The sequence below is a fragment of the Mobula birostris genome, chromosome 5, assembly GCF_030028105.1.
Source record: "Mobula birostris isolate sMobBir1 chromosome 5, sMobBir1.hap1, whole genome shotgun sequence".
Classification (NCBI taxonomy): Eukaryota; Metazoa; Chordata; class Chondrichthyes; order Myliobatiformes; family Myliobatidae; genus Mobula; species Mobula birostris.
Genome location: NC_092374.1, coordinates 76766181 through 76780775, shown reverse-complemented (window position 1 = coordinate 76780775; position 14595 = coordinate 76766181). Strand labels below are relative to the sequence as shown.

At 42.4% G+C, this 14595-nt stretch overlaps 1 protein-coding gene across 1 annotated transcript in view; it reads left to right on the top strand.

Annotated features, from left to right (window-relative positions):
- Positions 1 to 213: 213 nt before the first annotated feature.
- The window catches only part of cntln (centlein, centrosomal protein), a 529511-nt gene continuing 515129 nt past the window's right edge, over positions 214 to 14595 (top strand). Inside the window, exons 1-2 of the mRNA XM_072258219.1 lie at positions 214 to 294; positions 2754 to 2846. Of these exons, the coding sequence (XP_072114320.1) occupies positions 2766 to 2846 (81 nt within the window). The 5' untranslated portion in view covers positions 214 to 294; positions 2754 to 2765. The remainder of the gene's footprint in view (positions 295 to 2753; positions 2847 to 14595) is intronic.

Sequence of the window (14595 nt, the reverse complement as noted above, 5' to 3'; positions counted from 1 at the left end):
GAAGCTGAAAATGATTGTTGTATCTTTACTTCGGTTAACGATGATTCTTTCAGCAACGTTACACAGTCAGGCACGTTATTCCAGAATCTGGGTGAACGATTGCTGCGAACGCCACGGGTCGGTCTATGGGCGGAGTAGAGAGTGGGCGGGGCCAATGTATCCAGCGGGGTGGGCGGGGCACTCCGCTGTTGCAAAGTGTCGCGCACGGCTGCATCTCCGGTTTACGGGTGATGGTGGCGGGCGGGCAGTTTGAACGGTGGGAATTGAGGGAGTGAAGGCGGGAGCGTTTGGCCGGTGAGCCTGTGTGGTCGTTAGGGACTCTTGTGTTTTGGTGTGGGTTTGTTCGTCGTCTTTTGCCACTGGCCGAAATACCCAAGCAAACGTTGGCCGACCCGCAGTAGGAGTGGTCCTCACACTACCGGTTAAGTCCGGCCGTATGCCATTTGTCACCCCCCTCAGTCTTTCCCGGGCATCGTTAACCCGTTTGGGCCCACTGTCCCCAACTCCTTCCCTGTTCGATTCCTTCCTTACCCGGATCTCTTCCCCCGCCCCCCAGCCATTCATCGGCTCTGCTGCCTTCCTGTTATCCCCATTCTTCGGGCCTCTGCACCCCAACCCCTAGGTCTTCTCCATCGTCAGAGCTGTCTTCCCTCATCTTTATTCCTCCCCCTCTTCTTGTTTTCCTCCTCCTTGGCCCTCGCCCTCCTTTCCTTGGGATCTGAAGGGTTCTTCTAGCAATACACATCAAAGTTGCTGGTGAACGCAGCAGGCCAGGCAGCATCTCTAGGAAGAGGTACAGTCGACGTTTCAGGCCGAGACCCTTCGTCAGGTCTAACTGAAGGAAGAGTGAGTAAGGGATTTGAAAGTGGGAGGGGGAGATCCAAAATGATAGGAGAAGACAGGAGGGGGAGGGATGGAGCCAAGAGCTGGACAGGTGATTGGCAAAAGGGATATGAGGGGATCATGGGACAGGAGGCCCGGGGAGAAAGACAAGGGGGGGGAACCCAGAGGATGGGCAAGAGGTATATTCAGAGGGACAGAGGAAGAAAAAGGAGAGTGAGAGAAAGAATGTGTGTATAAAAATAAGTAACAGATGGGGTACGAGGGGGAGGTGGGGCATTAGCGGAAGTTAGAGAAGTCGATGTTCATGCCATCAGGTTGGAGGCTACCCAGATGGAATATAAGGTGTTGTTCCTCCAACCTGAGTGTGGCTTCATCTTTACAGTAGAGGAGGCACCCCTTGCCCATCCTCTGAGTCCCCCCCCCTTGTCTTTCTTCCGGGACCTCCTGTCCCATGATCCTTGTATCCCTTTTGCCAATCACCTGTCCAGCTCTTGGCTCCATCCCTCCCCCTCCTGTCTTCTCCTATCATTTTGGATCTCCCCCTCCCCCTCCCACTTTCAAATCCCTTACTCACTCTTCCTTCAGTGAGTCCTGACGAAGGGTCTCGGCCTGAAACGTCGACTGCACCTCTTCCTAGAGATGCTGCCTGGCCTGCTGCGTTCACCAGCAACTTTGATGTGTGTTGCTTGAATTTCCAGCGTCTGCAGAATTCCTGTTGAAGGGTTCTTCTGTTGTGGCAGGAGTGTGGTTTGCATCGACATCACTGTAATTTGAATTTTTAATAGGGCAATTTTGTATTAAAAATCAACTGGGGGAGTGTTAAGTAGACACCCACTTTTTTTCTTCCTATTGTACAAACCTACCCACGCAATATTAGTTAGTGAGTATGTATTTAGCTAGTTATGAAAACTTGCAAATTGTGCCTTTCTAAATCTGAGATGAAGTGCTTTGGAATGAGAGTAATTACAAAGTGTGATATCTTTTCATAATAGACAATTTAATTCCTCATGCCTATCTTGATATCCAGTTAAATCATGACTGATCTGTAACATACATTTTCTGACTCTTGGTTACTGAAATCTTAATGTATTATTAAAACTATATGAGACTGGAAATTATCATTTGACTTCAAATTATTTTATTTATTCAGGGATACAGTGTGGAATAGGCACTTTGAGCCCTGCCACCGACAAATAAACCCACTAATTTAGCTAAATCACAGGGCAATTTACAATGACCAGTTAACCTACAAACCAGTATGTCTTTGGACCCAGAGGAAACCCACACATTCACAGGGAGAACAGATAAACTCCTTACAGATGGCATTGAAATTGAACTCTGAATTCCACCCTGAGCAAAAAAAGCGTGCTAATCGCCATGCTAATGTGGTGCCAAGTAGCTTTACTCTTATTGGAAAGGGTCTGGATTTTCAATTTCTCTTTGAAGGAGTTTATGCTTGCATTTATGGCATGTGGACAGTGGTAATTGTTGTCCATCCCTAAATGGTATTATGAAGGCTACAGTTAGGAAACCTGTTGAGCTGCTGTAATTTTCCAGTGAAGCTCTTCTTTCTCTCTCCTCCCCGCCCCCCAAACAGCAGGGGGCTGTTGGATGGGGAATTCCAGAGTTTGGATGGAGTGGAGGGATGTTAAGGGTCAGGGTCCATCCAAGAGCAAATAGTTGTGATTTGGAGAGGAACCTGAAAACATTGAAGGGTGTAACTAAATTTGTTTCCTTTTCTGGACTCTCAAATGTATTCCCCCACACCCCCATGGTTTTTAATCCTTTAAAAGCATAAGATATAGGAGCAGAATTAAGCTATTTGGTCCATTGAGTCTGTTTTGCCATTCAAAATCTTGAATGTGAAAATTTTAGTAAGGATTTTAACTTATTTTCTCTTTCTAAAACAGTGCTCCACTAAAATGGATTCAAAGCAGCATGACCCTGTTGCTCTGCTGGAGGAGCAAGTCCGGAAACTGTCAGAAGAACTTGCTCAGTGTCAGGTGGGTTCTGTTCATATGGGATTGAAGTTGTCACTCTTGTATTTGACTCCTATGGCTCATTGGCTATTAAGACCTTACAAGTCAGGTGGAGAATTATGGCAACAGAATGGACTAATTCTGGATTATAATTCAACAGAAAAAATGATGTGCAAATGATAAATGATACCTGTAATTAAAAAAAAATTCAATTTTTCTGTAGATATTAATTGAAAACGATGCTCACCATTTAACCCAAAGTGCATGAGATACAATCTAAAACATTAAAGTATATTTTAACATTTCTTTTAAATCTAAACATGATCAGAATTGTTAATTCTTCTTCTTGGGCCCTTTGCTCCCTGTGGAGCATAAGCCATTGATGACCTCCAGTCTCCATCGTTCAAAGTTGATAGTATGGTTGGAGTCCATCAATGTTTCTGTAATCCAGTGTACAGGGGATTGGTCTATACAGCTTCACCGGAGCCCTGTTGGCCAGCCTTGCCTGTTTCCACCTCTCACTACGGGGCATAGGGTTGGACTATGAGAGGGAGGATTGTAACTTATTGGATATTTGCTATGAATTAAGTGTGCTTTGTTTAGAGTTAAATATGCAAGTTTAGCATGAGATCTGCTGATTTTGTGCTGTAGTCATGTTGGTAGTTGATGCTGGAAAGTTGAACGGAAAATACTGGACACATCTAGCAGGTTCAATTGCATCTATCATTGATCTGAAATGTTAAATCTGTCTCTGTTTCTACAGATGCTGCCTAACTTGCTGAATTTTCCAGTGTGTTATCTTTATATAGAAGATATAACACGTGTCCATGAAACATATTTTCAGCATCCATCAAATAATGGACCGGGGCCTGCAATCATGAGTTGGACACTTGGCAGTGTAGATGACTTAGTTTTCCATCTTCACAGGCAGCATGCCTTAAAGTGCAGTGAAGACATTGGGAATGGCTAGAATTATCTCCTTGCTGTTGTGACCCTTAACTATTTGATAGTGGCAGTGGAATCATTGTTTTACAAGTATTTTAAACAAGGAATTCTTCTGCACACTGTATTCTTCACCTTATTCATCCATTTGAGTCTTGATCTTTTGAGGTTATTTCTCCTCCAGATACTATGGCTGAAACAGTGTTGAAAAGAAATCCGAGTGCATGTCGGGGACAAATTTTTGAAGGAAATTTAGACTTTGCTTTGTAATCCCCAAGAAAGCCGCTGGAGCCTGACTGCTGTTCTTTGATCTATAGATGGTACATGAGAAGCGTTGTCTCAGGTGTTGATATAGTTGCACTATTTCTTTGTATGTAGTAGCATAGCTTTACAGAGTTGTTGGTCAAATCTGGCACAGAACTGGAGGTGAAGATACAAGAGCAAATGCCTTTTGAGAACAAAATAGAGGTAGGTTTGAAGGCCCTGCAACTGAAGATGGTTGTGCATTTGAATTGGGTGATGTTAAAGAGGTTGTGTTGGAAGGGCAAAAGCTCTTGTCGGGTTGAAGGAATGGTAAGGCCATCCAGGAAACAAGAATGTGAATTTAAGAGTGATAGGTAACTTGTCATAGATCAAAGTATGTGACCAAGCATGAGGGTCTTGACAGGATTTGTGACATGACCAACAGAGTTTTAGGTGACCATATTTATGGGGATTGGAAGAGGAAAGCTGGACAGAAGAGCTTTGGAGTAGTCAAATGTGGGGTAACATTGACTTTGCCCTTTGTTAGCAGATATGCTGAAGTACATATGGTTGCGCAGTAGAGTAAAATAGAGTGGTCTTAATGATATGTCACTTCTAGCTTGCCTTAACCTTGCAAACTGTCTGATTCAGTTTTGGTTGGTTTTTATTTTTGCTTATTGCAATTGACCAGAAAAGTTCTGCACATCCTCGTGTCAGACTAACAACCTGATCTGAGGCCTCCGTTGGTCAGGGTCGACCATTTTGTATTCCAGATGTCTAGATACGCAAGCCAGGGCAATAAAATACGCAGAGCAAGCTGTTGTCCACGTAGCAGACTTCCCTTCTCCACGCATCTGATGAACCAAAAGAAATGGCACAGACCGACACAGTCTAGCACCAGCAGTATCGCAGGAGTTGCCAGTCAGCATTGACTCAACGTAGGGCTGTCTTAGGGACTCCAGCTGCAGGTTTTTTCCTTGGGTTTACTCCCGAAGCCTTCCCCAGGAGCGGGTGTAGCCGCAAGGCAGCGGAGGTTTGATATTCTTTTCCTAGATGAGCTGTCAACCATGGCTTTCAAGCCCCATCCGCCTGAAGTGACTGGTTTTAAGATGGTAGTAACCCAACTTTGCCCTTTCTCCTGTCTGTAGAAATGATTCTGCTGGGCTTAGTAGCTAGGCAACACGTGAAGACCAGGAGCTGAATTTGGTTGTCAGAGACTATTTGAGTTGCACACTATTGGGAAGATTTAATAGGTAGTGGGAGCTTGTCCCAACTACCACTCCCAGCTGCAGTAACCGAAGGGAACCTGATAAATGAGAGAAAAGTGAAGCAATTGAGTAAAGTGGTGTTCTTCACTGTATGTGCTTAGAAACTGATGGTATATCTATGTTACTGAGGAAAGTTGAGAATAGAAGGGAGTGAGTGATATGACTATGGGAGAAAGCAGCGAGTCTTGGGAAGAGATGATTCTGATAAGTGAGACAAGTGTGGTGCAGTCCATTTGAGTTTGAGAGAATGAGATTCATACAGATTCATGGAAACCTGCCCTTCAAATCAACTGGTCCATACCTACCAAGATTCCCATCTTAACTAGTCTCATTTGTCTATATTTAGAACATAAGATATAGGAGCAGAATTTGGCCATTTGGCACAGTGCGTCTGCTGAGCCATTTCATCATGGCTGATCCAATTTTCCCCTCAGCCCCAGCCTTCTGCCTTCTTCCCGTATCCCTTCGTGCACTGATCAATCAAAAATCTATCAACCTCGCCCTAAAATATCAAAGGTTCAAAGATCAAGTTTAATGTCAGAGGAATGTATACAATATACATCCTGAAATGCTTTTATTCGCAAGACATCCATGAAAACAGAAGTGCCCCAAAGAATGTGCTCCCCCAACACATAATCAGCAGCGAGCAACGATCCCCCCTCCCCCCACCAGCAAAAATAAATGTGCATCAGTACAGTCACTGAGCCCAAGTGTGTGCTAAGCGATAGCAAAGACACAGATCTTGCAGTTACCCCAAGAGCTTTGAATTCGACAACCCACAGGTTCTCTCTCTCCCTGGCAAGGGAGAGGGAGGTGTCCCCCATTTTCACAGCGGGCAGGAGACATAACAACAACCTGCTGGTTTACGATCTTAAAAGTCCGTTTCATTGCTTTTTTTGAGCTCTGTGTCCAAAGATCCCAAAGACCTCGGGTCTTTGGGCCCACAGCAAAAGATTTTCTGGCCTCCCCGACAGCACACAAGTCTCCGGCCATGATGCCGACCCTCGATCTGCCTGTCTCCAGAGCCTTGAGATCTTAGTCTTCTGAACAGGATTGAGATTCTCAGGCCAAACCCTTGGCATGTCAAATAGCGGCCAGTCATGGAACCCCGAGAATGGGTCCCACTCCCGCAAAGAACTGAAGCTTTTGTGTAACTCCAGGTCAGGGTCTTCAAAAGAACCCTGAAAGGGAAAAATATGGATATTAGAGGTAGAAATAGAGCTGTTTCCGAAGATGCAAGCGAAGGAGTCGCCGTTAAGTGCCATCATCCTCCTAAGCTCCATTGCAAAAGGATGCCCCTCTATTCTAAGGCTGTGTCCTCTGGTCTTAGACTCCCCCACCACAGGAAACATCCACTCCATCAAGGCCTTTCACCATGTGATAGGTTTCAATGAGGTCACCACCCATTCTTCTGAATTCTAGTGAATATAGGCCCAGAACCATCAAACGCTCTTCATATGACAAGCCGTTCAATCCTGGAGTCATTTTCATGAACCTCCTTTGAATCCCCTCCAGTTATCTTTCCAAGATAAAGGGCCACAGTACTCCAGGTGAGGCCTCACCAATGCCTTATAAGGAATCAACATTACATCCTTGCTTTTATATTCTAGTCCTCTTGAAATAAATGCTAACATTGCATTTGCCTTCCTCACCACAGACTCAACATGCAAATTAACTTTTAGGGAATCCTGCACAAGGACTCCCAAGTCCCTTTGCACCTCTGCTTTTTGCATTTTCTCTCCATTTAGAAAATAGTCAACCCTTTCATTTCTTCTACCAAAGTGCATGACCATACACTTCCGGACACTGTATTCTATCAGCCATTTCTTTGCTCATTCTGCTAATCTAAATCTATCTGTAGCCTCTCTACTTCCTCAAAGCTACCTGCCCTTCTACCTATCTTCCTATCGTCCGTAAACTTTGCAAAAAAACCATCAATTCTATCATTTAAATCAAATAATGTAAAAAGAAACAATCACAACACAGACCCCTGTGGAACACCACTCGTCACTGCCAGCCAATCAGCAAAGGCTCCCTTCATTTCCTTTCACGTCACTGCTTTATCCATGCTAGAATCTTTCCTTTAATACCACGGGCTTGTAGCTTGTTAAGCAGCCTCATGTGTGGCACCTTGTCAAAGGCCTTCTGAAAATCCAAGTACACAACATCAAACGATTCTCCTTTGTCTATCCTGCTTGTTATTTCTTCAAAGAATTCAAACAGATTTGTCAGGCAAGATTTTCCCTTGAGGAAAACATGAGTGACAACGGCCTGTTTTATATGCCTGCAAGTATCCTGAGACTTCATTCTTAATAATCGACTCCAGTACCTTCCCAACCACTGAGGTCAGACTAACTGGCCTGTAGTTTTCTTTCTTCTGCCTCTCTCCCTTCTTAGTAGGGTGACATTTGCAATTTTCCAGTCGTCTGGAACCATTCTAGAGTCGTGATTCTTAAAAGATGATTTAATGCCTCCGCAATCTCTTCAGCTACCTCTTTCAGAACTCTGGGGTGTACACCATCTGGTTCAGGTGACTTCAGACCTTTCAGTTTCCTAAGTACCTTCTCTCTAGTTGTGATAACTTCACACACTTCATGCTCCCTGCCACCTGGAACTTCCACCATGTGAAAACTGATGCAAAATACTTATTCAGTTTATCTGCTATTTCATTGTTCCTCATTACTTCCTCTCCAACCTCATTTACCAGGTATCCACTCTCACCTCTCTTTTACACTTTATGCATTTGAAGAAAGTTTTGGTATCCTTTTTAATGTTACTACTTTCTTATTCCATCTTCACCTTAATGACTGATTTAGTTGTCTTCAGTTGGTTTTTAAAAGTTTCCCAATCCTCTGACTTCCCATTACTTTTTCCTCTATTATATGCTCTATCTTTAGTATTTATGTTGGCTTTGACTTCTCTTGGTAGCTACGGTTTTGTCATCTTTCCTTTAGAATGCTTTTTCAACTTTGGGATGTATATATCTTGTGTCTGACGGATTGCTTCCAGAAGTTCTGGTGTTTGCTGCTCTGCCATATTACTTTTCCAACCAGTTCTGGTGAACTCCTCTCTCATGTCTCTGTAATTCCCTTTACTGTAATACTGATACACCTGACTTTAGCTTCTCAAATTTCAGGGTGAATTCAATCATATTATGATCACTTGCTCCTCAGGGTTCTTTTACCTTAAGCTCTCTAATCAATTCTGCTTCATTGCAGGACACCCAATCCCTCTTGTGGGCTCAACAGTGAGCTGCTCTTAAAAAGTCATCTCATAGGCACTGTAGAAATTACCCCTCCTGGAATACAGCACCAACCTGATTTTCCCAATCTACCTGCATATTGAAGCCCCCTGTGTCTATTGTAATATTGCCGTTTTGGCATGCATTTTCTGTCTCTTGTTGTAATTTGTAGGCCACATCCTATTACTGTTTGGGGTTTGCATATAATTCCCATCTGGGTCTTTTTACCCTTGATGGGAATTAGCTCTACCTGCATTGATTCAACACCTAGTGATTTGATTTCCTCTTTTTTTTTTACCAACAGCGCAATGCCACCCCCTCTGCCTTCCTGCCTATCCTTTTGATACAATGTGTATCCTTGGACATTAAGCTCCCAGTTATAATCTTCAGCCATGATTCAGTGATGCCTACAAAATACCTGTCAATCTATAGCTGTTCTGCAAATTCATCTACCTTATTCCGTGTACTGTGCGCATTCAGATACAACACCTTCAGTCCTGTATTCACCCTTTTTGATTTTGTCGCACCATGCTCAACCTTTTGATTCCTGCCTTTGAGGTCTTACCAACATCTACCTCTGCAACCTCTCCACTGACTGTTCTGGCACTAGTTCCCAAACTCCTGCATCTCCAGTTTAAACCCCACTGTACAGCATTAACAAGCCTTCCCATTAGGATATTTGTTCCCCTCCAGTTTAGGAGCAAACCATCCCTTCTGTATAAGCCCCACCTTGCCACATATTAAACTGTATTAGCCTCACTAGCACATGGCATGGGTAGCAATCATGAGCTCACAACCCTGGAGGTCCTGCCCTTTAAATTAGCACCCAACTCCCTGAACTCTCTATACAGAAACTTGTCACCTGTCCTACCCATGTCATTGGTATGTACATGGAACACAATCTCTGGCTGTTCACCCTCCCCCTTCAGAATGCTGGGGACTTGATCTGAGATATCCCAGACCCTAGCACCGGAGAGGCAACATACCATCCAGGAATCTTGATCTCGACCACAGAATCTCCTGTCTGTTCCCCTAACTAATGAATCCCCTATCACCACAGCATGTGTCTTCTTCCCCCCTTCGCTTCTGAGTCACAGAGGCACCCTCAGTGCTAGAGATCTGACAGTGTCCAAAGTGATATACCTGTTGTTGGCCACAGGGATACTCTGCACTGGCTCCTTAACCCCTCTCCCCTCACTGACTGTCACCCAGTTTCCTGTGTTCTGCTTGCACCTTGGGTGTAACTACCTCTATCTGTCTTAATTATCGCCCCTTGAGCCTCCCAAATGATCTGGAGCTCATCTAGTTCCAGTTCCAAATCTTTAACGCGGTTTGTTAGAAGCTGCAACTGGATGCACTTCTCGCAGTTGTAGTGGTTAGGGATACTGGAGGTCTCCCTGCCTTTCCACATCCTGCAAGAGGAGCATTGCACTATCCTGCCTGTCATCCCTACTGTCCTAGTTGAGCAGATGTATAGAAGGGGGGAAAAAAACTTGAGCTTTTTTTCTTTTGCTTTTTCTGAGTGAAGCCTCTCTTCACTGAAGCTGTGAAGAGCTGAAGTTTTAACATCCGCACTCTGTGTCCACTCAGACGATGGCTGCTGTGTTTGACCCTGCCTTCCTTTAGTTTGTTCTTACTGATCCATCCCAAACGTCAATTGGCCACTAGTCAAAGCTCTAAAACACTACCGTGAACCGCTGCTGCCTTTTATCCTCAGGCAGTGGACCTATATGCATTTGGCCCATATCCTTTTAAATTTTTTCCTATCCATGTACATGTTTGAAGTACATTTTAAATGTTGTTACTGTACCTGCCTCAACCACTTTCTCTGGCAGCTTGTTCCATGTACTGACCACCCTCTAGGTGAAAAAGTTGCTCCTCAGATTCCCATTGAATCCTTCCTCTCTCACTTTAAGCCCATATCCTCTAATTCTTGATTTCCCAAACATGGGAAAATGACTGTGCATTAACCTTTTTTATGTATGTCATTCCCTACTACTCTAATCAAAAAAATGCTCATATGCTCATGTCCCAGTTTCCCAAGTCTTGGCTGCATCCTCATAAATCTTTTCTGCACTCTTTCTACCTTAACACCATCTTTCCTATTGAAGGGCGATGAAAGCTGAACACAATATTTCAGATGTGGCTTCACCAACATCTTGTACAGCTGCAACATATCATCCGAACTTCTGTGTTCGATGCCTTAAATTAGTGAGTGTGGTAATCGGTTATGCTCATAATGATTGCACAAGTATTAATGCATGTACGTTGAGTAGAAAGTTGTCAGATGATATTTACACATAATGTTGTCTTTGAACTTGATTTAACTAGAACCTGATTCAAACGTTTTTAATCTTGGGATGATGTCAACTTTTCAGTCTGTAGTTCAATTTTTGACTTGCTTTTTTCAGTTTTGAATTTGGGTCACTTGGACTTCATCTCTTGTTCAGGACCAAGTGGGTAGAAAAGTATCATCATAAAGTATAAAAGACTTGTCTAGAAAACTTGTAGATATTGGTCTTTTATTATTTCTTTTGAAGAACACATTTTTATAAGTAACTTGCAGTTTCCTACTTTTTGAATATTAAATTATTATTTAGTATTTTGGCTGCATATTTCATTTCAGCCTAAGTGTTCCAATTGCTATTCATCGTTTCATCTTGTGGTAGTAAACAGTGGCTCAGTGTGTTCTGTGTAATTAAAGGGAAATGATTAGCTTTGTCAAGCTATCCCTTTCACAGTATATTTTCACTTCCCATTCATTAATTAATTGGCTTGCTTATGGAAATTATTTTGCTGTAGGTGTAACTAAAATATGTTTGGGGAAATTGTAAAAATTGTATGATATAATGATATGAGGATGAAGATGCAGAGAATGGATCAGTGAATTAATTGAAAGTGGTTTTGATACTAGGCATATTGTAATACTGTGTATACTGCAGAAACAATTTATATGAAAGCAAATGATTTTGGTCACTGACTATGTAATTGCAGTTTTATTGCCAACACTACAAAGTGACATTGTGTTGGTTTAGCTTCAAAGGTTTTCAGAAATGGTGCTTGAAGCGTGATTGTGGTTTAATTTCATCTTCAGCTTTTCAATTGGGAGCATTGATGCTTGATTTTTAACTGCTTTATTAGTGTATTAACTTCTGAAGTTCTTTTGAGATGTATTCTCAAAATAGTAACAGCTGTATAAAATTGCTAAAACTAATTGCTCTGAAGGTAATGTGGTAACATCTTAAACTTGAAAAGCATTTTTTTTGTAATGTTTGTAGTTGCAATCTTTAAATGAGTGCACAATCTAATTTAAGGTCTTTTAACAGCTTAGCAAATTAATTTGCCACTCTTGGTGACTCTTCCCGTCAGATATTTTGTCACAGGTGATGTAGCATGCTGGAGTATCGCTTTTGCAGCAGCACTAATTGGCTTCATATTTGGAATCTCTTACTTCTTCTGGCAGCAATGCCAAATTAAGTATTAATCTTTGGCATCAGTGTTGTGTAATTAATATTAAAATTTTATTATGGATTACCAACCTTACAATAGGGCCATTGATAGACTACCTTAATGGTGTTAATTGTTTAAAAGTTGAAATCACAATTGTTTGTAGTGTTTATAATGTACTCAACAAAGTTTGAAAGCAATGAACACTTTGCAAATATCATTTAACTGAGATAGATTATTTTACTTTGTGTGGAGATTTGACTCCTTCTCACTTGTCAGATCCCAGTGAGAATGTGTTGTGTAATGCAGAACCTGTACCCTCAATCAATGACATTCTTTTTTTAAGTGGAGTATGCTTTAGGAAGATAGTGTGCAGAATTTAGGACTGAAATTAATTAAATGTTTGTGCCTTATTAAAGCCATTTTTCGCAAACTCATGTCTTTATTACTCCTGCTAAAAGGTGTGTATTTTGTTGCCTTGAGTAATGCACCTTTCTTTTTAATAGAAAATCAGATCAACTGAAGATTGGATTTTATATGAAATCTGTTTCTGGGGAATTTTTTAACCAGCAAAGGATGAAATAAAAAGGTAGAGTAAGAATAAATTAGCAAGTATAAAAAGATAGTGAGTTTTACAAGTATGTAAAAAGGAAGAGAATAACTAAAGTAAACATTGGTTCCATTGGCACTAGACAATTAATAATGGGAAATAATACAATCTAGATACGTAATTATTTTGCATAGGTCTTCATGGTAGATAGACACGTAAAGACATTCCATTAATAACAGGGCTTTAGAGTGGAAGGGACCTGAATTGTTTTATTATTGCATATAATGAAGTACACTGAAAACTTGTCTTGCATACTGTTCATACATATAAATTCACTGTGTTTTGAGGTAGGACAAGGTAAAACAATAACAGAATACAGGTAAACAGTAAGATGCAATGTGGTAGATTGTTTGAGACTATCCTATCATGCTAGGGAACAATTCAATTGTCTTATAACAGCAAAGCAGAAGCTGTTCTTGAGCCAGAAGGTGCCTGCATTTAGGCTTTTGTAAGCCTAATAGGATGGGGAGAAGAGAGAATGGGGTGGGTGGATTCTTAGATTTTGCTGGCTGTTTTACTGAGGCAGCAACAAGAATAGACTGTTCATGGAGAGGAGTCTGGTTTCCCTGATGTGCTGATTAGTGTCATAGCTCTCTGTAGTGTTTGCTTTTGTAGCCACTGGCAGAACAATTGCCATGCCAAGTCATAATGCATCTGGGTAGGATACTTTTTGTGGTATTTTCATAAAAGTTGATGTGGCTCAAAAGTGGCACCTTAAATCTCTTTAGCCATCTGAGGAAATTGAGGTACTGGTGAGCTTTCTTGGCCATGGTATCTATGTCATTGGACAAAGACTGACTTTCGGTGATGTTCAGTCCCAGGAACCTGAAGCTCTCAACCTTACCACCATTGGTATAGGCAGGAGCATGTTTACTGCTCCCCTCCCTGAAATCAATGGCCAGCTCTTTGCTGACAGTCAGGGAAAGGTTATTGTCATGACACCATATTGCAAAGTGCTATCGCATTCCTGTACTCGGACCCATCATTATTTGAGATATGGCCCACCAAGGTGGTATTACCTGCAAATATATAGATGGAGTTTGAGCAGAATTTGACCACACAGTATAAGTTTACAGGGAGCAGAATAAGGGGCTGAGGATGCAGCTTTGTGGAGCACCAGTGTTTAGGATAATCGTGACGGAGGTGTTGCTGCTTATTTTACTGATTGTGGCAGGTTGATCCAGTTGCAGAGGGAGGCGTTGACTCCCAGGTCTTGGAATTTGGTGAAGTGTTTGTTTGGAATTACAGTATTGAAGGCGGTGTTGTGGTTCATAAGCAATAGTCAAGTGAAGATGCATTTATTGTTGAGGTTGTTCAGAGATGTGTAGAGCCGGGGAGATGGCGTTCTGTTGGAGAACTCATTATAGTGAGTTGGGGTTGTCTGGGAGACTGGAGTTGATGTGTGCTGTGGCCAGCCTATCAAAGCACTTCAAGATGGTAGATGTCAGCCAACGGGCAGTAGTCATTAAAGCACGTTATCTTGTTTTTCTTTGATAGCAGATGCTAGTGGACTTAAAGCAGGTGGAACCTCAAACTGAAGTGGCAAGAGGTATCCATATAATTCTGATGTGGACTAACAGTTGGAAGGGGGCAGGGAGAGTGGAATCATGGTTGGGAAAAGGGGAAAGGAGAGGGGAGGGAGGGGAAAGCACGAGAGAGACATCCTGTAATGACCAATAAACCAATTGTTTAGAATCAAGTGACCTTGTCTGGTGTCTCAGGGCTGGATGTGTCTGCACCCATGCCAACCCCTGTCCCTGGCATTCCTTCTCTGCCACATGTCTCACACTCCTCGCCGTTCCCAATATCCTATGTTCCCGCCAGATTTACAAACTCGCTAAATGTTTTATGTTGACAAATTCAGTACTGTGCAAGATTCCTAGGCAGCCTTGCTATCTATATGTGCCTTAGACTTTTGCACGTACTGTAGCCAAAGATATCATCTTGGCCAGATGCTTTCAGTGAGTTCACTCAAAAGATTGATCTTGACTAGGGCATGGTCTTCCAGTTTATTTATTGTTT